The 26,722-nt window shown below is 46.8% G+C and overlaps 1 protein-coding gene across 21 annotated transcripts in view; it reads right to left on the bottom strand.

Moving 5' to 3' along the window:
- The window catches only part of LOC103676002, a 184,400-nt gene that overhangs the window by 44,036 nt on the left and 113,642 nt on the right, over positions 1-26,722 (bottom strand). For 2 of the 21 annotated variants that reach the window (XR_005832210.1, XM_040621431.1), the window contains one exon: positions 19,668-19,746. The exons of 15 other annotated variants lie outside the window; for them this stretch is intronic. Coding sequence is in view for 3 of the 6 variants with exons in the window: in XM_040621431.1 (XP_040477365.1) it covers positions 19,668-19,746 (79 nt within the window). In the remaining 3 variants the exon portion in view is untranslated. Of the gene's footprint in view, positions 1-14,964; positions 15,072-19,667; positions 19,747-26,722 lie in introns of those variants that run through there. 4 more of the 21 variants (XM_040621425.1, XM_040621419.1, XM_040621428.1 and 1 more) reach the window with 3 other exon arrangements.

Below are 26,722 nucleotides of genomic sequence, written 5' to 3'. Positions count from 1 at the left end.
CAGGCTGCTCCATTCCAATTTTTGTCCTGGAGCGTTCTCTGTGTGAGAAGCCTGTTACCACCAGCTCGATGGAAGAGCTCCCCAACTGACTGATGCCTTGCTTGTCCAAACTCACCGTTTCTTTTTTCTTCAGATACACACAGCCTGACTTGGGACTGAAGACAGAATAACATAAATGTCCCTTAAAGCCAGACGTTTCAACCAACTGCCCCCAAATCTAGCAGACCCCAAGACACTCGGAGCCAAAATGACAAAGCAATGGCAGTGGAAACACCCACGGAGAAAACGGCCATGAGGGGGGTGCTTCATAAAATCCAGCTGGATAAACCTCGATCCCCCAAACCCCGTTTCTCTGCTTCCTGCAGAAGCCAAGCCACCTCCCTCCCAGTGTCAATGGGTCCCTCCAAGGTGACCATCACCTCTTGTCCCTCTAATGCCTAGAATGACAAACATCAGTTTCATGCTCATTCTGTCCATAAAAGTGAGGTTTAGACACCAGGGCTCCCAGAGTGGGCCTCCTGTTTCCTTTTTCCTCTTCCTTCCTTCCTTTCCGTCTTCCTTCCTTTCCTTTCTTTTCTTTTCTTTCTTTCTCTTCTTTCTTTCATCTTCTTTCTTTCTTCCCTTCCTTCCTTCCTTCTTTTTTCTTTTCTTTTTCTTTCTTTCTTTCCTTCCTTCTTTCTTTCTTTCTTCTTTTCTTTCTTTCTTCTTTCTTTCTTTCTTTCTTTCTTTCTTTCTTTCTTTCTTTCTTGTCTTCCTTTTGGTCCTAAGCACCCTGTCATTTTTCTAAAATGGAGAAAAGGGGGGAAAAAGAGGAGAAGCAAACGAACCTTCCCCGCGGCGATGTGAGTGACTGCTATGTTTCCATGGCTCGCTTTCCACTGTTCTCCGTGACCCCTGCAGACTCCCCTTATGAGTGAGTGTCCCGGAATGTCTCTTTATTAGGTGTCTGGAGAAGTAAAGCTGTCCTGATGCCAGCGCCCCCACACTGAGGACTTTATTAGTTTTTTAATTTTCTGTCTGGGTGCTCCTGCTGCATCAAACTTTCCACAGCTGTTAGGAGCCATTAAGTAAGTAGCTTCATCGGCTCTTTCCCCGCCCCACCCCCTCCTTAATAACAGGAGAAATTTCTGGACATGCTACGTGGAGCCTTTAAAATAAAGATGCTTTGTCTCTCTGGGGAGAAATTGCTGGGGGTCTGGGTGGGGAGAGGATGTCCTGCCATCAGAAAAGCGCTTTGCCTTTGTGGGTGCCTTGGCTTGGAGCGGGGAGTGCTGACAGCATGGGGGACGGCGCAGAAGTGGGGAGCCATGCTCTCAGCCATTCGGCCCCTCAAGTAGGGGACCGGGGGTAGCTCCGACTGTTTTTAGAGCGGACTTGGAATCCGGCCCAGAGCTTGATGCCCGGTTCAAAGCGTTTCCTCCTCAGTGGACATTCTAAGGCCTGCAGCGAAGAATAAAACAGAACGACTTGCAAACGTTCCCGGGTAGGCACACAGCTGTGGTTCACAACAGGCCCGGCTCTTATTGCTCACAGCTCCCCTGAGAAGGAACTCTTGATCCCCACGCACCCCCAGAGCCCCCTCCCTGCCTGCGTCCTCCCCGGATGCCCTGAGCCCATCATCTGCAGGACTCCTTGTGTGTAAATCTAAAGATGGGAGCACACACACACACACACACACACACTCAGACACTCACGGGGCCATGTACTATCCGACCGGGCGGCCAGGCCCTTTCCCATAGCACCCCAGGATCTGGAAGGTTATGACCACTGCGAGGGCAGGGAAGGACAGACTAGGCTCTCGAGGGCCCAGAGCCTTCTGAGCAGCCCTCCCGGCTCCAGCCTGCCCGGCAATTTGCTTTCCAGCGGCTGCCTTTAAGCCTCCCTTTGAGAAGACCTTATTTGCAGGGTGAATGTGAAAGCCCCGAGAGAAGAAAACCCTTTGGTGATGCCCGCCTCGGGAACAATTTTGCCTCTGAGAGCAAGTTGGTATTTGGGGTTAATCCCTCTGTGGAAACACTGGGTTGAAAGCCCAGAGGAGGTCAGGGGTCTGATTACGGCTTCTGTTGACATATAAACTTCCTGGTCCTAGGAGACAATCGCAGGGGTGGGGGCAGGGAGCAAGGAAGAAAAGAAAGAAAAGAAGAATTTTTTTAATTAAATGGCCTTCTCTCTTAAAAATAACATCAACAAAATAAGGTGGAGCTTTTGGAATAAAGATTTGATAGGAATGTCTAGGTACACATATTTTTTAAAATTTTTTCAGTCAAGATTTACCTAATAGGACTGAAGCATCTTTTGAAGTAAAATTTGAAATGAAATCTGATAAATATACACTCATACATGTCTACATGCCATATGTATATGTGTGAACAGGTATATTTAAAAAAACACACACACAGGAAGAAATAACTTTAGTTATCGCCTGAGAACCACAGGGATGGTTTTGTTGTCTTGTTTAGAGTGGGTTCTGATTCGATTTGTGTTTAGTTTGGTTTGGTTTGACCAGAGAAAATCATCATGAAGACTCTACAACAGGTAGATAAGCTGAAAATGATGGTATTTAGGCCAATTAAAAATTGCTATAAACACACACATATAAGAGAAGCCTAGATGACAGTATAAAAGACAAATAATACCTTCAAAAGAATTAAGAGAAAAAATAATACTTCTTCCGTATGTTCAAAAAAAGGGAAAGCAAAACTATGCCCTTGAGTTGGGGGAGGATGGGGGAAGGAGGTGGGGATGCCAACATGGTTATCCAAAAAAGAGCAGTTAATTTTTAAGATCTATAATTGGAACCATTTTTTAAATTAATTTTTTTAAATTCAAGTATAATTAACATACGGTGTTATATTAGTTTCTGGCAACTTGAGCAGTTTTTAAAAGGATTAAATTTAAAGACAAAATAGGGGGCGCCTGGGTGGCGCAGTTGTTAAGCGTCTGCCTTCGGCTCAGGGCCTGATCCTGGCGTTATGGTATCAAACCCCACATCGGGCTCCTGTTGCCTCTCTCGCTGGCTGTCTCTATCTCTGTCAAATAAATAAATAAAATCTTTAAAAAATAAATAAATAAATAAATAAATAAATAAAGACAAAATAGTTACTTTTTTTTTTTGAGGAAAAGACAGGGTGTCAAGAGTGCGTCCCAGACATCTTTGAGAATATTAAACAAAATATCCATGAAGAAACTGTGGAAACCCTATTGTTTGGGACATTTGCAACCAGATAAAACTCAGGTATATAGGATTTAAATCCCAAGCCATCCCATAATAGAAGAGAGATCCCAGCCCTGATGACTAGTCCCCTCTTGTGTCTCTAACTGGTGAGATTTTTTTGAAGCTTTTGCAAATATTAAAGATGCTCCTCACTGTTTACTTTGTTAAATAAAAAGGAAAGCATTTCTTTTAAAAAGGTCCTCTTTCCACTCTGAGTGTCTAGCTAAAGAATCTTGGAAAGCCAAGCATCAAACATTTTGAAAATGAATTTGTCAACGAAAGTAACCAAAAGAAAGACCAAAGTGAACCAAAGTGGAAATCAAATCCTACAGGCCATTCATGGCCCCTCCGAAAGAATCAAGAAAATTTCTAATTCTTTCCTTTTTCTCGAGAAATCCTATAATCTCCCTAATTCATCAGCTACTTGGTTCCTGCTTTGCCCACTTGGCCTTTTTCCTTTTATGTCTTTCATCCCCTAAATGGGAATGGTTTCTTGATATTTTCCACCACAAATTCCTTCAGAGCTTCTGACGGCAGGAAGGGGGCTGTTTCAGTAGCAGGAATACAAAGGAGACGAGAAAGAATGACACACACAGTTCAGCAACACACCTGCAGACGCAGAGTGCAAAAGTTCACAGGCCAAGGAGGCCCCGCAGTGCCACCACTGAAGGGACGCACCGTGGAGGGCACCCTGACCCAGAGGTCCGCCTCTCGCAGGGGCGCTGAGCTTCCGTCAGCTCCCCCTGGCAGGACCACTTCTGAGATGGCAAGGCTGAAAACGGTGGCTGGACAAAAGAGAAAGAATTTGGGACCCACTGGCAAGTATCGGAGGTTGTCAGAAAGCTAGTGGTGAGTCAGAGGGTGACATGAGATTATGTTATATGGGCAAAGGCAAGCCTGACAGTGACCTCCCCAATGCCAAGTGGCTGGGCTCTGGGGCCTGCAAGGTGAATTCATAATATAGTCCCCAAATCGGGACACTTCTGAGAGTCAAAGTGGGGGGGCATCTATAAGAATTATACTGGGACAACCCGGATAAGCCGGGACCGCCCCAGGCAAACTGGGACAATGCTGACCCTGATTATGAATCTCCCCAAAGTCTCGGAGATAAAGTTTAGCTGCCCTCGGAATCACTCCAGACAAGGCTGGGCCCCCGGTTGAGCTCCTTTTCCCCAGGGGAAAGGCCTCTCCAATGGCAAGGAGTGGGCCATGAGGCAGTGCCTTGGGCAAATTAAGTGTGGGAAATGGACCATTCCTACTCCTACCCTCTCTGGGAGACTCACAGTATACATATTAGCAAATTAGAGAGTCTGAGAAGGCCTGCAGTAAATTAAGCTACTTAGCATTGCTCAACCTGGGGTCTTCCCAAAGGTTTTTGACCGCCGTGAGATCTGGCTGCAGAAAGACCTAGAACATTCCGGCCAACACTGCTCTAAGGCTTTGGAAGCCAAGTGTAGAGGGCAGGGCTGGGATGACAGGCCCTCGCTGGGAGGTGGAACCTGGCAGGGTACCCAGGAGCTTCCAGCGCTCCTGAGGATGACATTAGCAGATGTGCGGCTGGGTCAGGTAATTCACGAACCTGCCCAGGGACAGCCAATAGGCCTGCAGAAACATGTCTGAAGCCCCATGCCGTGAGCACGAAGCCTTCGAGTTCACAGAAACGGAGCCAGGTCTTCCTAGCCCACATGAACCCACTTCCTCACACAAGGAAGACCACAAGGACTGCATTTGAGATCAAGGAAATGGTAGACTGACCCCAACCCGGCTGAGACACAGAGAACCTCTGTCTCCCTGTAAGCATTTCCTCCTGCCATGTCTCTGGCACGCGTGTCCTGTGAGGAGTGCCCCAGACAGGGTGGGTGACGCAGCCCCAGTCAGGGCCCCTCCAAACGAGAGAATGAGTTCTGGTAAGGGAGGTGAGGGGTGACCGTAGAGGCCAGGAGTCAAGCCAGCGGGTGGCCTGGACACCAGCTTCGGCACTTGTCATGGGGCGTGGTGGGGCAGCGATGACACACAGCCCATGAGGCAGAGGCTGCTGGTTTCAGGGACACTCAGACCGTTCTCACCTGGATTATCACACAGTCCGAACGGCATCTCTCATGACAGGTCCCTCGCTCTTCTTGTCCGTCCTTCATTTTGCAGCCAGAAACACACACACTTGGGCAGATCCGTCAGAGCATCTCACAGTGAGTTGGTGGGCAGGAGCGCCCCGCAGAAAGATCATGGTGGTGGGGGTGGGGGGCGACAGTCAATGATTCTCATCATCGTTGTCCAAACATCACATGGCGCCTGCCATGAGAACTCTCTAAGAGGACACCCCAGTCTCTCCTCCTCCCCTCCAGTCACTTCCATCCCCTCCACTCCATCTACTTACACCCAACTGCCCTTTGATCCCCAAACATACCATTCTTCTCACAACCCCTTGCTTTTCTTATTGCTGTTCCTTGCCCATAATAGCTCTGTCTTCCTAGCCACGTTTGACTCACGTCCTTTAAGACCCGCCTGAGATTTCACCTTCGGAGCTGAACAGCCTTCCTCACTGCCCCTGTACCAAGGCTACCCAAGCAGATTTGGAGCCTTCCTCCTCAGTGCACCCGCTTCACCTTGTTTGGTCACCAGAGATAGTCTCCTTGGCTAGACACTGAGTGCCTGACAGCAGGAAGCTGTCACATTGATTCCCTTGTCCTTGGTGACTACCCCGACGCCCATTGCAGAGTCCATGCCCGGTTACTGTGGGGTCAGGGGGCAACAAAAACGACGCTGTGGGATCACGTTCAAGATTCAAACAGTTTTCCTCAGGCTTTAGCACCTTAAATTTGAAAATGAAAGGTACCAGAACCGTCTTTAGGTGAGGGTCTGCAAGGAATGATCAAAATGATTAAAAGGTGAAGACAGCTCAGGACTCTACAACCATGGCCGAGCAAAAGGATGTTTGCTGGAGTTTATCCTGTGAGTTCATTTCTCAAGATGAATGGTAGTCTGAATGGCTAATAGCATTTCGAAAGGAACGGAAGGCCACCCACCTCGACCGCAGCCAGTAGTCGTGATCTCCATGAGACCTTACAGGAAGCAGGTGTGAACACTGGGCTGACCAGGTACTTCAGCTCAAAGAGCAAGGATTTCTAAGATGGAAGAAATATGGGGTGCGGGGAGAGGCAAGGACTGAAGTGCGAAAGGAGAATGACAGGATTTAGGAGGTGAGAAGAGGACCAGAAGACTTGACAATAAAAATACAGAGCTGCGAGGAACCCCAAAGTCCTATCAGAGAAGAAGGATCTGGTCCAAGAAGTCCATATGGCACAAAGATCTAGAACACAGAAGGAGGAGGCAGGAAGGACTCATCCTGGAGATGTAAAGCTGAGTAAGCAAGCCTGTATTTTTGCAGTTCTCTGGTTAATTTCCAACCATAAAAAATATGGCCCAAGACTTTGTAAAAATATCCCTAAAACATTCCACATGCTTCTCAAGGCAGAGGGTAATTGTTATGAACAAATCCACACAAATTCTTGTGCCAAGAGCAACACATCGAGAATAAAGAAGGAACAAGAAACATGAAAAAGGGGGGCCAGTCAAAAACCAGAATGACAAATGTGGGGCATCCTCCCCTCCCAGAGGGAAGTGGACCTTTCCAGCACCTCAAAGGCTTATTGCTATTGAGAAAGATCCAGAATAACAGTCCTAAAGGCTATTTGCATCACGGAGAAAGCTCTGGGAGCACTGCTGCGGGGGCAGGATGTAGATCAGGGTTGTAAGTCTGCACAATCAGTCCTTGGGATCACAGCCTCTAGGACCTGGAGGGAGATGACTAAGGTCAACCCCCATCCTATCTCTGCATCACCCCACGGGCTCCTGCAGGTGACTGGCCAGATTCTGCTTCACCCACTGTAATGTATCTTGACTTACAGAAAGTTCTTTCTTATAACGAGCCAAATTTTTGCGCTGGAGAGTAGGGGAGGGGGGAATAGTTGGGGACTTAACAGAGTTGGCTACCTTTCTCTCTGTCAGGTCCTCAAGAATACGAAGACTAGTCTAATGCTCCAAACTAAACATCTCTTTACTTTCTGTGATGTGAGCTCTAGTCTGTCACTCTCTTGGCCAATGTCCCAGAGCCATACTCTGGTTGGAACTGAGCACAGAGCTCCCGGGCACGAGACCTTACTCCTGTCTGCCATCGTGCAACCATCCGTAGCCTGTCCTGGTGCAACAGCAGCTGTATCTCAGTGCACAAAGAACAAGAGTGCAGCCCCCAAAATCAGCCAAAGAGTTTGCGTTGTTCCTGCCAAAAATCCGTGGGAAGGAGATTGGGCCCAGCCTAGGTGCCATTCTTCTCCCCGTCCCCTCTCCACCTCACTGCGGTCCTTCCTGTGCTGAGCTTTAACCTAGCCGGGCCTCTGGCTCCTCTTCCATTCTCTGTCGGTACAACGGTTCACCATCCCAAGGAACCCTTCACTCTAAGGGTGCCCCTCACATATGGGGGCCCCCATAACGGAAGAGCTCATTAAAAGCACCGTGGAAGACTGAGATACACTGAGTAAGGAAACCTTCCTTTCCCCCCCTCAATAAAATGAGAGCCTAGTCCACGAAGGATGGAAATGGGGGGAGGCTCCCAGACTGGGCAGGGGTGGCTGGACTCCATGGCCTCTAGCACCGGCTCTCCGAGGTGTACCTTCCTTTTGGAGACCCCCACTGGTGTCTCAGATCAGAAATCCAGCCATCTCTCTTAATGAAATCAACCCCCAGCTCTCCAAGAGACTCTTGGAACAGGAGAGCACCTAGAAGGAGCCGGGGCTAAGATGCAGCTGCGTGGCAGGGCTGGCTCCTTGCTTTTGGGCAACACCTTGCCATATAGGGACCATTTTTGTACTTATCATGTCCTTTGGCTCTCAGCACAATCCAGTGATACAGGTAGGGCAGGAGTTATTTTAATTTTCCAGATGAGGCCACGAAGGCCTGGAAGAGAGAAAGCAATCTTCCCAATTTATATAACCCATCAGAGCTGATCCTAGAGCCAGGGTCTCTAGTCTCTAGAAAGAGACTGATGGTCATGCACAGATATACTAAGGGTCTTGAAATGTCCCCCCATCTTAAGCACTTCATACAAGCAGCGGCAGCCTGATGGAAAGTCCTAAAAGTTGACCCTTTCCAGGGACCTACTCTGGCTCCAAACCAGCAGCTTCTGGCCTGCAGCTCCAGTCTTCAACCCACGACGGCACAGTGACATCCTCTGTGATAAAAGGCATCTGTGAGGGGCCCACACGGCCGCACCCTGGGCACTGCAGGCCCGGCTGACTCAGGAGGAGAATTCCCACGGGTGACCACAGTCTGCTCCAGCCCGTTGCCCTGGGAAACAAGAGAATCAGCAAGCAAACCGGCCACCCTGCCCAGCCTCTCAGGGGCGATGGCTTAGGCCTGAAGCTGGCAAGCGCCCACTGCTTGGGTGTGACTCGGCTGCGTGCCCAGCCCTGCAAGCCCGTCCAGGTCCCAGTTCCTGGTAACACCCTCATGCTTCGCCCTCTTGCATATGGGAGAAGACTCATCCATCTGGCAGCAGCCCAGCTCAGCAGCTGATTGGAACAGGGAGCGGCAGAAATCTGCACCAGATCAAGCCTTCTTCCGAGAGGTAATTCAAACGTGAATTTTAAAGCTTCTGTTTCAAAGGATTGAATGTCAGGCTCCTATAATGTGTCTCTCTCCTAAACAAGTGTATTTTCTCTGCCATAACACGAGTAGCTTCGGTGCTCTTCCCACCAGCATCCTGGAAAGACAGTGCTGTAGATGTCATTCAAGCGAGCGGTTACCAGGGTGTCATCACACGCACGTCATGAGGGGATGGCCATGGGCACCGTGCTAGGCCAAGGGCGACAGACAGATGCCAGAGAGAGCGCTAAGCTTCCTCAGTTCAAATCCCCGTTCACTTGTTTAATGGCTTTGTGACCTTGGCCACCTTACTCAACTTCTCTGGGCTTGTTTTGTTCTCTGCAAAATGGGGGTGCCAGTATGGCACAAGGTTAGGGGAACTAAATAAGACGGTCATACCAAAAGCACATATAAACCCTGTGAATATAAGCCCTTGATTACTGTTAGTCATTATGGCAGGAGTATGTTGACTTAATCCTTTCAACAGCCCAATGAGATGGGAACTATTACACAGGTGAGAAAATGAGTTCATGACATTAAGCACATTTCCCAAGGTCAAACCGCTAGTAAGAGGCAAACTCAAGACCCTCAATAGGCTTGTCTGCATCCAAGCCCCACGCTCTCACGTACTGCACGAAATTGCGCAAACGTCTCCGCGAACTCATTGTCTTATATGGCAGGAGAGAATTAGTATTTGTTTTGTGCCTATTAAGTGCCAGACACTTGTTGGGGCTTTGCATATATTAACATAAGTAAACAAATAACTCCGGTTCAAATCAAAATGTGATTAGGGCCTCCCTAAGTGCCACTGAAAGTCAGAGGAGGGTGAGTGTCACATTGCCAATCTCTCCAGGCCCCGCCGACTCTGCTTGCCCTTCTCGGGCTCCCTCTTCTCTCCTCGGCTCCTGCGGTGCGTCTGTGCATCAGAAGATCAGGCAAGCTCCTGGCGTCCCTGGCCGTGGGCTCATGCAGGCAGCCCTGGCCCGTCTCCTTTGCACTATTCTGAGTTCACCAGATATCAAACCTGGAAGAGCAAGCTCCATACAATTCAGAGTTTTACTCAAGTTTCCCTACCCCTTGTCCTGGTTGCAAACCCCCACAACCAGTATGGACTTAAAAATCTTTTTCTTCCGCATCTCAGGGGAGCAATTCAACGGAGCAAAATGAATTTAACTCTAGGCACTTAACATAAATCGTGTTACTAAAGGTACTAAGTATTCAGAAGAGTGAAGATATTTCAAGGGAAAGGTGTCTTCACTAAAATATAAAACGTGGCTTTGAACAACCATATTTAATACAAAGCTGGAAAAATTCATTCAAATGCTTCTTTATAAAAATTGGGGAAATATTAAAATGTAAAGAAGTTTGAAATGTTCTTTTTTGCATAACATAAACCTGCACGTTCAGTCTTACTCGATTTTGTTTCATACGTATGCCCATAGGTGCGTACATACGAAAAGCCTGAAATACAACAAAATATTAATAGCGGTTACCTCTGGAGCATGGGTTAATGGAAATTTTATTTTCTTCTTTATATATTCCTGTATTTGACAAGTTGTATATAGTGAATCTATGTTATTTTTATAATCTAGAAAAATACAAAATTTGTTTCAGTTTTAAATTAGGGCAAAGGCAGACAGATTTGTCCATGTTGGCAACCAGTATTTGAAACTTGTGAAAACATCTAAGAATTCAACAATGATAGGAAAAGAACTAATTAAGAAAAATCAAGAGGGAGAGTCAGAAGGGGAAATAGGTGAAGGATTTAAGAGGTACGAGCTTCCAGTTATAAAATAAATAAGTCACAGGGATGAAAAGCACAGCCTAGGGAATATAGTCAATAATATTGTCATAATCTCATATGGTGACAGATGGTGACTATGCTTGTGGTGAGCACTTCGCAATGTATGTAACTGTTGAATCACTGTGCTGTACACCTGAAACTGACATAACATTGCGTGTCAACTATACATTAATAAAACAAAGAAAATTCAAGCAAGGAGTTAAGGAATATAAAGGGATGGTAATATATAATTTAACTCAAATTTTGCAACAAAGTACTAATGATACACCCACAACAGACTCTGTTTGGCTGTTTGTATCCATCTGCAAGGGGTATAATGCCAGCAAACTTACTTTGAGTTTTAAGCAATGGTGTTTAACTTTGGGGAAGAGGCGTCATAGACTCATTTGAGAATCAGTGAAGAGCCACAAACAATAAACCTTTCCCCACAATAAGCATAGACACACACACACACACACACACACACACACACCATACCATACAAGTTTACATATAAATTTAGAAGCTTCCTAATCCTTGATACCCATCCACTTCTCCCCTGGAATCCATGAAACACAAGTCAAGAAATTCTACATCAAGAATTGTCTTCTCTCGATCTTCCCCAGGTTTTGAATTACGATTACTTTCAAGCCCTGAGAAAAGCTGAAAGAACAGAACAATGAACAGCCACATACCTCCCACTTCGATTTAGCCGCTCCTAACATTTTTGTGATGTTAGGTTTATTTATCTACATATTCACTGAAGCATTTGAACATTACAGACATTATAACACATCACCCATAAACACGTCAGCATGTGCTCCTTAAGAATAAAGATGTTCTGGGGTGCTCGGGTGGCTCAGTGTTTGAGGGTCTGACTTTCGGTTTTGGCTCAGGTCATGATCTCTGCATGGGATCGAGCCTCTCGTTGGGCTTTGTGCTCAGCGGGGAGTCTGCTTAAGGTTCTCTCTCTCCCTCTGCCCCTCCCTTCCCTCCCCCAAATACATAAAATAAAAAAAAAGAATAAAGATGTTCTTCTCCATAACAACAAACACATTACACTCAAGAATATTAATAATAATCGTGTAGTATCTATTATCACAAACCTTTTTCATATAATAAGCAACCGTGAAGAACGTCAAGTCCGAGGAGAGTGGAAAGAGCTGCAGGTGGTGTTCGGAAAGATTGTAGAAACACTGTCCCGAAAAGAGAAGTGAGCAAAAGCATCTCTGGCCCGTCTCTCCAGCAGATCTCTGGGCAGGAGCTGCCATGCCCACCACACCAGGTCCACAGAAAGCATGTGGCCCAAGTCCTTATAGCAAAGGAGGAGACTCAGCAGGGCAGCTGCCCGGGGCACACAGGTTCTGACCTGGGCTGGAAAATGCACCTCTTCTCCCTTCTCCATCACAGACAAAGCCAATGACCCATTTCATGGTGTCCAGGTCCTCACCTCCCAGGGAAGGACCCATCAGTAATCTCCCCCAATTCCTGGTCTTCAGCTTTCTCTCCTCTTCCGGCCTATTCTCCCACACCTCACGACAGCTGCCAGGCTTGGCTGAACTTAGCCAGATCCAAGAAATCTGACTAGGCCAGCGTTAATCCTCTCTATTCAAACTGGACTTGTTTTTTCAACCTGATGGCTTTCTACAGTGATTTCCAAATGCCAGGAAATTGTAGAGTTCAAAGGTTAAAAAAAAAAAAAAAAGCACCCATCCCTGCCCCATCATAACCTCCACATCAACTCCCCACGCAAACTCTCCTCAGATCCCCCAGCACTTGCAACCTAGCTTGTCCGTAGTTGTTCTTTTGATGTTGTTCGTCATTATTTGCCTCCCCTACTAGACTGAGCTCCTTGAGGACAACAACCCTGTCCTTTTCAACTCTGTTCCCCACAGTGGGTCAAATGGTGATCCCCAAATGCAATGTCCAGGTCCTAACCCCCAGGACCTCTGAATGTGGTCTTATTTGGAAAATGGGGCCTCTCGAATGTAATTAAATGAAGGATCTCCAGCTGAGATTAGCCTGGATTATCCAGGTGGGCCCTAAATCCAATGTCCAGTATCCTCATAAGAGACACACAGAGGAGAGACTCTCAGGAAGGAGGGGGTCCACAGGAAGCTGGGGGCACAGACCACAGGGATGCGCCCACAAGCCAAGGAATGCCTGGAGCCACCAGAGGCTGGAGGAGACAAGGGAAAAGTCCCTTCTAGAGCCTTCGGAAGTGTTATGGCCCTGACAACACCTAGCTCCCAGACTTCTGGCTTCCAGAACGGTGAGGGAAGACACTTCTGTTGTTCAAAGCCACCCAGGGTGTGACAATTTGTTACAGTGGCGCCAGGGAACCAATATACCCTCGTAGCACCATCCCTGAGGGATAGTGTAAGAAGAGCACCTTTGCGGAAGAACTGAGAAAGCTCAGGGTGTGGGCTTCTGCCTTTCTCATACCCCACGGACAGGGAAGCATCTTTGAAGGTCCCTGGACTCCGGCTAACAGATACGTAAGGATCTCTATTCTGGTGTCAACTGGACAATTTGTTCCTTTAATGAGGTGTTTTAATCTCACTTTATATTCATTGTTCTGCCCGCCTTGATTTTACTGTAAGTGACTGGATTGACTTTTGATGTATTGCCAGCACGCCATAAATTAGGAGGCTCTTGCTTTAAGGTTGGACAGGGGAGGAACTCTATTTCCCTGTTCAGTTATTTCAGGCAAGGGTGGGAGCAGGTTTTCTGTGCCAGCAGCATCCTGATTATGATTCAGGATGTGCAGTCAAAGGCAAACAGTTCCTCTTCAAATTCAATCCACTAGGAAGGAGCAAAGGGCCAAACAAGAAAAGCCCGGTTCTCTTTGTGTGTGCAGCCAAGGGGTCCTGGGAAGCTGGTGAAGGATGACGCCCTGTGTCAGGCTGAGCACGCCTGAACGTAAATGGTACTCGGGAAACTTCTGCACACATTCGTAACGGGATTCCAATCCTGGCCTTACAGAGCCCAGTTCTGGACAATCCCAAATCCACCACCGTGGGAGCTACTGGCAGGCTCTAAGGATGGCGGTTCACCGGAATTAAAACACCGTTTTCAATCTCTTCTTCTAAAAAATTCAGGGTGCCACTTCCCGCTGTGGATTGTGGCTACAAGGGGCCCTGATGATGGCTTCTGTGGACACGCCGTTCTGTGCACCTCAGAACAGTGCCTTGTTCACTCCATAAGTCCTGACCCCTTAATGGATTGAGAAATCCATTTAGTGAGAAGTGTCAGCAATTTTGCTTAAATGAAATAAAAGAGAAGAGCAAATATCAGAGTGTATCTTGCACAGTAAGGGTAAGTATTGTATCATGAAATGTTACTTCGGTTTCAAATATCTATGTGTGTCATATATCTGTGATAGAAAAGGAACTCCTCACTGAGTGTTATAATCCAAAACAAAGTATGAAAGCCCCTGTCGCAGAGAATCTATTGCACCAAACCAGAGAGCACTTCTTCCTCTTGTCCATGTCCCAGTTTTTAAGAACATACTGGCAGTTATGATGGGGAACTCAGTTAACGGGAATAATTCGTTCCATAGCTCACGAGAGAGGTTGCCGTATACAACAGGGGCCTCCCTTCCCCTCAGTGCACTGGAGTGTCCTTGTGCTTGCAAGCTCTCCGTGCCCGAAGCTCGGCCCCGATTCTTACGTCTACACTTCGGTAGAGCTTCACCTGGTTCGTTTCCATCTGCCCGGAACCCACTGTCGTTCCTCGGGAGTCCTGGAATTTCCACAGCCTTTTGCACTGTCCCACCCCTGCGCCTTGCCCCCTGCAGGGTCTGTCTGCCTCATGAAACTGTTACTGGCATTCTGATCACTCAGGAAGACAGTAGCTACAGCTTTTCCAATCACACATGATTAAGAAGGGTGACTAACTGGGCTAGCCAAGCGGTGTAGGCTGGAGCGGGCCCTTTGGCATCAGCAGAACCGGGTCCAAGTTTTGAGGCTGATGCTTTCCTGGCTGTTGACCTTAAGCACATTGCTTAATTTCTCTAAAGCCTCCTCCGTAAAATCAAGATAATGCTAACACCCATCTCCTGGCATTTGTTAAAGCCTGTTTTTTTAAAGACTGAAGTTCTGTGATGAATCCCTCTTGTGCATCTTATGAATGGACCTCACAAAAAAGTGTTTATTCTCTCCATGCTTTCAGGAATCTATATCACCTGGGGAAAATATGAAAAACAGAGACTTTCTGAAAAACATGGATGTCTAACAAGTCAAGCCATTCCTAATACCTAGATTTATAAAAAGTAAAAAGCAAGAAACAAGGAAGGAAAGAACGAAGAGAAAGAAAATTCTACATACGGTCTGACCTCCTGCAATGTGCCACAGGGGTCTTCTCATTCTTGCATTAACACTGGGCCGTGCGCGTCTTTCCACCAGCAGCCTGGTCTGGCTTGGCGGGTCTGCAAGTCTGTTTCAGCACAAAAGCTCAGCTTAATGGAAAGCAAGTGTGCTGAGGAAAAATCAGGCTTACATTTTCTAGTGCATTCTTTACACAAAATAAAAACGATTCAATAACCCAAAATAACCCGGGTCATATTTGAAGGAAGTGCCCTTTACATCTGGGACGGGTCTTTCTTCTAAGATGGCCATAGATGGTGTGACATAAAAAAAAAAATGCAGTTGATTTTTAAAGGGTTTTTAAAACCCTCGATAATGCATCTGTGGCATACCAATAGGAAAAAATCCTAAGGCTGCCGTTTTCTGTAAAGGTCAAAAACATAAATAGATAGTTCAGAGAAGAAATTAAGTTGCTAATAAATACATAAAATTAAGTTCACTGATGATCAAAGACATATGTAAAAGCAAAACTGAAACTTATATCCTCTAATCAAATATGTAAATATTGAAAACGATACTTAATGTTAGTGTAGGAATGATAAATCAGGAATTCTTCTTTGGTAATACAAATCAATAACTTCCAAAGTTCCATACCCTTTGGTAATTTAAATTCCAGAAGTATATTAAACGGGAAATCATCAGACAAGTAGGTATGCAGATACATGTATGAAAATTCGCATTATAATAATGTTTGTAATAGTGAAAAATTATAGCCTACATCTCTAATAAGGAAATTGATAAGTAAATGATGGTTTATCAATATGATGGAATATTATGCAGTCATTTCGAAATGTTGAATGGCATAGGAAACTGTGGGGTATAAAACTTTGCACATAGAATGTTCCAAATTAGGTAAATAGAAACATAGATAAAAGAAGGTCAAAATGAAATATACTAAAATATTAACAGCAGTTATCTCTGGATGGTAGGATTATACGTAAATTTATACTTTATGTATTTCCAAACTTTGAAAACTGGACATGTATAACTTTTACAGTTATATGTTCGGTTTACTACCGTGTTATACTAGAGCTCTCATGAGAGTAAGCGGACTAAGGCACGGACATACAGCTGTCAACTCCAATATGCCGACTGGTGGGAAAGGTGCATGTATTACTAATGATCCCATTCCTTAAAGGGTAAACGCATATAGGGATGAGCAATCTGGAAAAAAAGAATCAAGGATAATCCATAATCAACATAAGATTATGATCAGCGCAAAGCCCTCCACATACAGGCATACCTCAGAGTTATTGTGGGTTCCGTTCCAGACCTCGGCAATAAACGATAAACCACAATAGAGCCAGTCAAATGAGTTTTTTTGGTTTTCCAAGGCATGTAAAAGTTATGTTTACACTACTGTGTAATCTATTAAGTATGCAAGAGCGTTATGTATAAAAAATAATGTACATGCCTTAATTTAAAAATACTTTATTGCTAAAAAATGCTAACTATTGGGGCGCCTGGGTGGCTCAGTCGTTAAGCGTCTGCCTTCGGCTCAGGGCCTGATCCCAGAGTCCTGGGATCGAGCCCCACATCGGGCTCCCTGCTCCGCTGGAAGCCTGCTTCTTCCTCTCCACTCCCCCTGCTTGTGTTCCCTCTCTCGCTGGCTGTCTCTCTCTCTCTGTCAAATAAAGAAAGAAAATCTTTAAAAAAAAATACTGCTTGGCTGTAAATTTGAATACAAGCCATTCACAGAGGTTTAAAAAAAAATGCTAACTATTATCTGAGCTTCCAGCAAGTCATAACCACTGATCGCAGATCACCATAACAAATGTAATAATAACAAAAAAGTTTAAAATATGGTGAGAATTACCAAAATGTGACACAGGGACAAAAAATGAGCAAATGCTGTTGGAAAAATGACCAGCTCCACCCAAGGTTGCTACAATCTTTCAATTTGTAAAAAATGCAATATCTGGGAAGGGCGACAAGGGGACCATAATGAAACAAGGTATGCCCGTAGTAGGTACTCCATAAACTCTTTACCTTCCCTTTATTTTTTTAAAATGTTTTTTTATTATATTATGTTAGTCACCATACAGTACATCCCTGGTTTTTGATGTAAAGTTCAATGATTCATTAGTTGCGTATAACACCCAGTACACCATGCAATACGTGCTCCTTACTACCCATACCAGCTACCCATTCCCCCACCCCCTCCTCTGAAGCCCCCAGTTTCTCAGAGTCCATAGTCTCTCATGCTTCATTCCCCTTCTGATTACCCCCTTTCTTTATCCCTTTCTTCCCCTACCGATCATCCTAGTTCTTATGTTCCATAGATGAGAGAAACCATATGATAATTGTCTTTCTCTGCTTGACTTATTTCACTTAGCATTATTTCCTCCAGTGCCGTCCATGTTGCAGCAAATGTTGAAAAATCGTTCTTTTTGATAGCTGAGTAATATTCCATTGTATATATGGACCACAACTTCTTAATCCAGTCATCTGTTGAAGGGCATCTCGGCTTCTTCCACGATTTAGCTATTGTGGACAGAGCTGCTATGAACATTGGGGTGCATATGGCCCTTCTCTTCACTACATCTGTATCTTTGGGGTAAATACCCAGTATACCTTCCCTTTAGCAACAGAGGAACGGAACAAGCAGTAAACGCTACTGTGATCAGATGGAAAGAATCCTGTGACCCAGAGGAGAGAAAAGCACACTGTCAGGGAAGCGTCCCTAGAAAGCCTGGTCCTTGCACTAGAGCTTCACGGAGGGGCTAACGGTGTGGTGTGTAAGCGTGGAAGATGGGGAGGGGAGGACCTGTGATAGAGACAGGCATTCCTCCGGGGCATCCCAGAGACACAGCTCACGGCCTCTCTGGCCTGGCAGTTTCTACACACTCCCTTCAAGCTATGTTAGAGCCTCCCTAAATGTTTCTGCTTTTCCTAAAGCCCAAGAAACACAGGGAACGGACTGCCAGGACCCCCAGCAAATGGGAAGTATTCACGTCCACGGTCATGGTTTAATCTAAGTGCTGATGAGGGTGGACCCCGAACAACCAATCTTTTTTTTTTTTTGTAAACATTATTTATTTATTTATTTGACAGGGAGAGAGAGAGAGAGTGAGAGAGCACAAGCAGGGGGAGACGGAGGAGCAGACCCCCTGCTGGGGAGACGGAGGAGCAGACCCCCTGCTGAGCAAGGAGCCGGAGTCGGAACTCTATCCCAGGACCCTGGGATCATGACCTGAGCTGAGCGCAGACACTCAATCGACTGAGCCACCCAGGGGCCCCCATGAGGAACCAGTCTTACCGGATCCCATCAATGGCACCACGCTTCACAGTATAGCCAACTCTTCCAACATTGAGTCTTCCCCTTCATCTCCCTCTGTTCCATGGAGCGTGCTCAGTTTACAGCTGAGGAAGCAGAGGCTCACTGACGTGGAGAGGTATGTTCAAGACAAACCCACTAGTGATAAAACCAGGACTTCAGTGTGTCTGGTCCTTTCCCCCTAAACTACAGGACTAAGTTGCGATCCACTCCCGGAGAAATACTCTTCCTCAAAAAGTGCTGAGTATCCCGTCCGCTTTGCAAACCCTTCCAACTCTTGTCAACATCTCCTCCCCACCCCCGTGTCTTGAAGTCCTTGAGTACATCAGCAATTGAGGCACCGGAAAGCAACACAAATAAAACATAAAATGTTGGAGTTGAAGATTTCCAAAAGGAGCGATCAGAACACGCTCTTCGCACATGTGTTGTGGGCATATGTAAGTGCTTCCTGAGGGATTCGTCTTTGCTTCCGTCAAAGTCCCGTAGAAATCCGTGAGCCAGAAAAGATTAAGAATTGCTGAAAGAGGATTGTAACAAAACCAGGTGGGCTTTTCTGGACACTAAATTCAGCTCTGAGCTTCCTGGTGACCACGGGGAAATGAACAAAGTAATCCTAAAGCAAGGACTTTCTATTAGAGAATAACTCACCACCAAAATATAAGCGCACGCGCACACACACACACACACGCACACGCACACACACACTCATTCTAAGACAACTGGAAGCCAAAAGAGAATTGGCCTCTCAGACTGCCAACCCCTACAAGGCACGAAATGGTCAGAAGGCAAGGCATTTCTTTCAGTAGGGGATGTAACTTATTTAGTAAAGCGTAGGAATCTGTACCATGCAAATTCACAAAAATTCATACAGTTGTCCAAGGAGTCAAAAGTACTCATTTAAAGTTGCAAAACTTGGGACACCTGGGTGGCTCAATCAGTTAAGCATCTGTCTTCAGCTCAGGTCATGATCCCAGGGTTCCGGGATTGAGCCCCGCATTGGGCTCTCTGCTCAGTGGGGAGTCTGCTTCTCCCTCTCCCTCTGCCTCTGTGCTTTCTCTCTCTCTCTCTCCCAAAAAATAAATAAAACAATCTTTTAAAAAATAATAATAAAGTTGAGAAACTTGAAGCCAACAGAAAAGAGACCTGCCCTAAATATATTTGGGAAACTGTAGTTTAGAATCTACGTCAAGATGCTGGAGGTATTTATCAAGTGTTGCCCCCCCCCAAAAGGTCCCACATTATCCATTTTCAGAAATAGAGAACTTATACATTTCATATTTACATTCAAATAATTCAGTTGCTAGAAAGCTGAAGAAGAGTTTAATTTCTAAGCCATAGAACGGCTCTGCCTTCCTAATCTGGTTTACTCTGTTAATCTATTTACTATACCTTTCTTCCAAGATAATGAAGTGGTGAGTGCCCACCTCCTTTCCAGGTCTATTTTTCCAAATCCGGAATTAACAGGATCCTAATAAATAAAAGGGTTTGTTAGTAGAATTGGATTTTTTGGTCTTGAGGGTTTTTTGTTTTTTTTTTTTTTTTTTTTTGTGGGTTCAAAAAAAAATTCCAGAGGTTCTCTTTTCCTCACTCTATTTAACCCTGGAGAAAAAGAAGTTAAAAAAGCATTCTTGGTAAGGCTACTTTCACAAAGCCAGCGGAACCACAAAACCTCCCCCAAGGCTAAATCCCTCCTGAGAGCTGGTTGGTGTGAAAGTCCAGAGTTAAGGGGTTCTTTCCCCTGGCCCTTTGGAATAGCCATAATTAGCGCTTACGCAGAGGTTATGATACAGTGGTATCATATACAGCAGGAGTCAGCAAACTATGTCCTGTGGGGCATTCCTAGTTGCAACAGAGACCGTATGTCCTGCAAAGATACCACCGGCCCCTTCCAGAGAAGGTTGGCCAAACCCTCCAAGCATCTCACCTTGATCCTCAGAACTGCCTACAGAGAAGCAGTCTCTTGTTTAATGGTCACATGGATTTCAGAAAGAATGAGGGTTTGAGATTCCTTCTGGAATACTGCTTGCAAAGAATACCAATGTACTGGGGTGAATAAGGGGATAGGGGGAGGGACTGTAGGGAAGAGGGTTAGAAAGGTGACCCCAAAAGGAGAAAATGAGTCCAAAGGAGGGAAAACTGCCAGTGTCTGAGCACTAGCGCTGAACAGGACACCCCGAAACTGCAACTGGCCCTCCTGCGGCTGTCCCTGCCCCACGCGCTCCCCTAATGTCCTTGGCGCGCCCAGCGCAGCGGGGGTGGGGGGAGCCAGCTGGCACTGGCTTCTGGGAGGCAGCTGCCTGCACCTTCTCCCAGCTCCACATGCAGTCATATCACATTGGTAGGTTGATTGCAGCCACGATAGGAGTATTTACACCAGAAAAGTCGGCAGAGGCTGCAAGTCAGAGCTCCCACGCCCCCACCAAGAACTGACTGTGAAACCTCTCCTAGCACAGCCCAGCACATCCGTTCCTAAGGGGAGGATGTGGTGCCCCTCCCCGCCAGCTGAAGGGGTGCCTGCTGCTGACAGCCCCCAGCTAAGTCCCTCTCCCTCCGGGAACTGCCTGGAGCTGAAGGGAACTGTCCCACCCCAGGTCTGCTCTTTCCCCGGCACCCTCCTGCGACAGCTAGCCCCTGCTGGGTGAACAGGCCAGACCTGGCTCAGTTCAGATGCACTCCAGCTCCAAAGTCCCCTTTGGGTTCAGCTGAAGCCTCTGTTGCAGTTGCCCCAGAGAGACAGAGAGACAATGACTGAGGGACCCAAATGCTCCCCACCAACTTCTTTCTTCTTCATCCTCTCCTGTCTTGAATGATCTGTGTTGCTTCAGGTCCTTTCTGGAGTATTTTTCTCAAGCTGGTGCCTGGGCACCTGGATGATGCATCCCCCCACCCCACCCCGACCAGCAGGATGCATTTTGGCGGGCTCTAGTATCTTTCAGACACTTTCAAGTTCCCATTATCAGAGGTGTAATAGGTGATCCCCATCTCCTTCCTTTTCCTTCATAACTAATGTTTCCTTCTTTGTATTGAAGAGGGAAGGAGGTTTTCTTCACACCTGTCTTTCAAGAATGTTACCTGGCTGGGCTTCGGTGTGTGGCTTTTCATCCCAGGGACCCCACGAGCTCTTTGTAAACCTCAGATCTCGGTCTTTTTCACGCAGGGCAGTTGTCTTCTATCATTTGTCTAGCTTTCCCCTGTCCTTCAGCTGTTTCTTTTTCTCCTCCCGGAGCTCCAGTGATTGCCATCTTCGGTGTCCTGGCTCCAGCCTTCTGGGCTCTTATTTTGCCCGTATGATTTCCGTCTCTTTGTATCCTTGTTCTGTGTTTGGGGTATTATTGCATTTGATCTTCTGAGTCCATATTCTGATATTCTGCTTTAATTCACTCAATGAGTATTTTAGTTAAAAATATGTTTTAATTCCAGGAAGTCTTTTTTTTTTTTCCTGGTACTGTGTTTTAATGTCCTTGCGATTTCTGCTCAGGCCGTCAGTGCTATGTGCCAGAGGAGCTGTTCGGTGGGCTCTTCTTCTCCTTCTCTCTGCCTGCTGAGCCCCCTCACATGCACAGTTTTCTTTTATCTGCCCTTTGAAGCTAGGGCCAACTTAGGGTTCCTTAAGTGACGATAGTCCTGGGAGGAGCGGCATATAGGCTGTCAGTTCCAGTCAAGCCACCAGGAAGAAGGAAGGCTCTAGCTCCTCTGTCTTCCCAGGTTCAGCTTCTCTGCAACAGCCTGGGACCAGGGAGGTGGCTCATGAATGCTGACGGAGCCCAGGGTCCACCACACGTAGAACCCCATCCCCATGCTCTCTATCTGTCGGGTCAAACGGGAGAGAGGCCAGCTGCAGCTCCCGTGCCCAGGTCTCTAACTGAGCCCTGCTTGCCCTCGCTCCTCCAGGCTCCACATCCATCGTTCCATTGGTTGCCTCACCAAGAGAAGTACCAGGTTAGAGCTGGAAGTCAAGGGCAGCCAGGGCACCATCTTATGAAAATCTCCACCACCCCCCCTTGCCTTTTATACAAACGAAGGGCAAACTCCACATCCATCGTTCCATTGGTTGCCTCACCAAGAGAAGTACCAGGTTAGAGCTGGAAGTCAAGGGCAGCCAGGGCACCATCTTATGAAAATCTCCACCCCCCCCTTGCCTTTTATACAAGGGCAAACTTGATCTGCTGTGCCCAGGAGATGCCTCATATGCTTAGAAGACCATTAAACTCTTTGTTCTCCACTGGTTTCTTTGGGGGAAGTCCTTCAAAGTTATGTGCAATAATTAAATCTTTTGTGGATAATGGATTTTTTTAAAAAGTTGTGATCACTGGGAAAATAACTAGGTGAAAAAGGTATAAAATGCATGTGTGTGTGTGTGTGTGTGTGTGTATCTCACATCTACAGATCTACAAAATACACCCAGAAAAAAAGTTTGCACGTAACCTGTTACCTGTAGATAATGAATTTATAAGTAATTTTTACTGTCTTCTGTTTTCTTATCCAAATTGTCTAATATTACTTGCTTACGAAAGATAAAATATTTATTCTTTTCAATTGTTCATTCAGCAAAACACATAATAAAATGTTTGATGCTCACAAGCATTTCTCGAGAGTGTAAGGAGGGCGGTGGCGCACGGCCCTTAGCCTCTCCATCGCCATGTCTGTACAACGAGGGCCCATCTTGAGGACTCCATGCTTTCAGTGGACCCACCAGGCCGTTAGTAACCCGTGAGGGCAAAGGAGAAGCATAGACAGAAGCTTTTTGCCCAGAGTTACCCAGGATGGCCCCATCTAGGATGGACCCAGGCCTGGAATGGGGTTCAGAGGCAAAGCTCACCCACCCCAGATTTCCCTGGTCTCCCCAGACGTCTAGTACTGGCCCCAGTGACTGGACAGTTTCTCAGAACAGAACCATTTCTAGCTTACTGCTGAATCTCCAGCACCAGGGACATGGTCTGGCACTTATTGGCCACTCAGTAAATGTTGGTTGAATGAATGAATGAATGAATGAATGAGTGGGTGATTGCATGACCTCTCACCTCACTTGAGACTATAGGACATGTTAGCAGATGGCAGTGCTTGCTCTGGCGCTATCTTTGGACTTGTAATCCCATCAAACTAAGGAACAAAAATTTGAGATGTGTAGAAAGATTTCGAGCTCAACAAAGGGTGCTCATACTTTCATTTGCTAGGAAGGTTTCAGCTCCTGTTGGCCCCTACAAGAGGCTTCTTTCAAAGAGCTGAGCTCCCTGGCAATGGGCATGACCTACAAGGGGCTGGCTATCTCCTGTGGGGGTTAATACAGAAGGGGCCGTGCCAGCTGTAAAGAGAGACCAAATGTCCTCTAAGTTTCCTTCTGATTCAAACTCCGGCAAATGCGATTCCTGCTTGGGAAGCATTATGCAAATGCGTCTTTTTCTTCCCAAAATATTCTTCAACCCTGACGTCATTCCTGTGCTTATCAAAGCTCTCCTTTGAAGCAGTCAACTATGATTCAAAGGAACAGTTGGGTGTGTCCTTGTAGCAACCAGGGGACTGACAGCCACCTGTTAAGAAAGCCTTCTCTGGGCGCCCTGGCCCGGTCTGGGATCTGAGAAGGGGAGTCTATGGAACTGTCGCTGGTCTGTTCCATAGGTCTGTGCCAGATCTAATCCCCAGGAAGACATGTTGCAAGACAGGCGACATTCTCAGTAGGCAACAACTGCTCCCGCGTGGGCACCAGCCACTCCAGAACGATGCGGCACTGCAGACATGGCCTAGAAAGGTATCTGCAAGCAGGCTGCATTTGGTAGCTGGATTGTGGGGAGGTCCTGGATGGGGGCCGGGCAGCCAGGGCGACAGGGGCGTACGGAGGAAAGCTAAGAGCAACGGCTATTGAATAACTGGCATAGAAGGCTCTGAAGAGCGTAAGGGCCCGAGTGGCCAGCCTAGCGCACACCAGCTAGACATCGGCCCTGCTCTAAAACCACTTTGGAGCAGGGTGACCCTCTGGCACAGGCTGCAACCCCATTGCTCCAAGCCACATTTTATGGAGTTCTTTTATTAGTCTCGCATGTAACCCATAGCCACATCATAAAATTAAACACCCCATTCTGTACATCAAGTCCACTGGCTTCTTGAGCCCTGATTAGCACTGGGCTTTTCCCTTTGGGGGTTGTATTACAGTAACATTATAACTGACGGAAAGGGAATCTTTGCTGGGAGCAGTCAAATCTTTCCAACGACCTCAGTTGATGCCGCAGCCACAGTGTGTCACCCGGTTTCTGAAGCCCCTTTGCCAGTTTCTCTCGGCTTCTTTCATTCCTACCCCTCCCCACCCCTCCCTCCGGGTCCCTGCCCCTTCCCCAGGCCCTCCAGTGACGTTGAGCGTGGGTGCTCAGATGCGGGGCTGGAGTCAGCAGTCAGGGTAGCCCCAACTCACCCCTGAGAGTAAATTTAGCCCGTGGGTGATATCCCAGATGGAGAGGTTATCTTTAGCCTGGCAGAGGTTAGGAGTCAGTCTGGGCTGCTCTGTGAACCAGCGGAGGGAGTGGGGAAGGAGGAAAGGAAATGAATACTCCGGCGTCTACAATAGCCTTGCTCAAGTGCGCTCAGGTGGTAGAGAACTCGGAGTCGGGCGTGCTTCCTGAAACATGAGGCTGTTCCGGGAACACCCTGGAATAATGGCCTGTTTCATTCCGTCCATGAAGGAGGAACAATTTTAATAGCAGAAAATATGGCTACATTATGGGCAGGCAGTATAAAACCACAAGCACACATGTTCTTTAAAAAAAAGCAACAAACTCAGCAAGATCGGTGGTTTTCAAGCTCTCCCATTCATATGTTTACTGCTTGTTCATTAGTTTTGTTGCCTGCAGGTGCTGAAGGTTTAAGAGTTAAGAAAAATGTATGGAAAAAAATTTTTACGTGGAAAAATCCCATTACCTGAATTAGGGGAAAGGCCACCGCCATTCGATTTGGACGGCAGGACATGTCGGTCTGCCTCAGGAATACCAAAGAATGAATCAGCTTGGAAAGAAGGAGGATGCCTTTTCCTGAACTATTCTAGAAAGATTGTAGACTCTTCCTTAGGGAGATCAAAATTCCTTTCCTTGGTATCATCCCAATACAAGAGATCCTGCCTTTTCACTCACTGAAATCTTCCTCATACCCACAGCCTCTTGTCTGGCCCTCCTTCCTGAGCAGTCCAGCAGCATCTGTGTCACTACAGGGAGAACCGAGGTCCCCGTGTGAACCTGAGCTGGAGCTCTGACGTGTCTGGGCTTGTCTGACTGACAATTAGGGGAGAGGCCCTGGAGCCTCCGGAGGGAGCTTGTTCTGTGGCAAAGGTGACCCGAGGGACCCGGGCTAACCCAGGAAGGCAGTCCTGTCCAATGAAGGGGAAGAGCAATTAACTCTGAGTATCCTTTGGCCAAACACGCGTTGGACTCCTATCTGAGTCTTATCAGGAGCGGCAGGACCGAAAGGAAAAACTGAGAAGACCATGGTGTTGGAGTTTTGCAAGAATTCGGAGAACAGACAGTAGAACTTTGGGACCTCACTACTGGAACTTCACACAGAGGGAAGGGAGACAGGGGAAGAACCTTCTTCCTCATTCCCCAGAGCTTTGGCTCCAGAGCGCCTAGGGTGCCCAACTGTAACTTGAGTGGCCAGCAGGAACAGGCCCCAGGGGCTCCTAGGACAAGTCAGGGAGGTCGTACAGGGGGCTAGAAATCCTTGGCTATAGGCAGCCATAGCGTCCAGGGCCACAAAGAAGACGTCTGTCCTCAGACAGTGAGACCTGGGGCCACCCAGCTTACTTTGCCATGCACTTAAATAATTAAGTCACCTTTTGTCCTTTGCTTTTTTAGATTACATGATGCCAGTGTGGTCCCCTTTATTTTAACATTATATGAGTGCACTGTGGTCCCCCTTACTCACAAGTTACTTTATTCATCTCTGTGACTCTCCCTCCTACCAGTATGCCGCAGAGTAACCAAGAAATGACAGGACAGTTATAAATACTTTAATGAGAGTCTACCCAATAAATACTTAGCTGCTCTCCGTCGGGTACACTCCTTACAACCCACCTCGCAGCATGGTGGTACTTGCTAAAATGGCCTAACATTTCCTAGCCGGATCAAATCTGTGTCCAAGCACATCTCCTTGGATCCTTTTTCCACTATCCTTGGACCAGACCTGTCTTTTCCCAGGTAGTATTTGAGATATCCAGATTTTATCATTCCACCATTATACCATTATTACTAGGCATCGCCATAATGCGCAAGACTAGTTCTCCAGTTCTCAAGGTCAACGAACCCTAAGTCTTTTTCCGGATCACCAACAACCATAACAACATCGCCGTGACCTGCAAAGGCATTGAGTATGTCCACAACCACCTCATTAGTTCATCATAAAAAATGTAAAAATATTGTATCCTACATGGCCTCTCTGGGCGAAGAAACGCTGAATGATGGCTGCCT

The sequence above is a fragment of the Ursus maritimus genome, unplaced genomic scaffold, assembly GCF_017311325.1.
Source record: "Ursus maritimus isolate PB19 unplaced genomic scaffold, ASM1731132v1 scaffold_4, whole genome shotgun sequence".
In the NCBI taxonomy this organism is placed as follows: Eukaryota; Metazoa; Chordata; class Mammalia; order Carnivora; family Ursidae; genus Ursus; species Ursus maritimus.
Note: the sequence above shows the minus strand (reverse complement) of the source record. Positions and strands in the feature narration are given on the sequence as shown.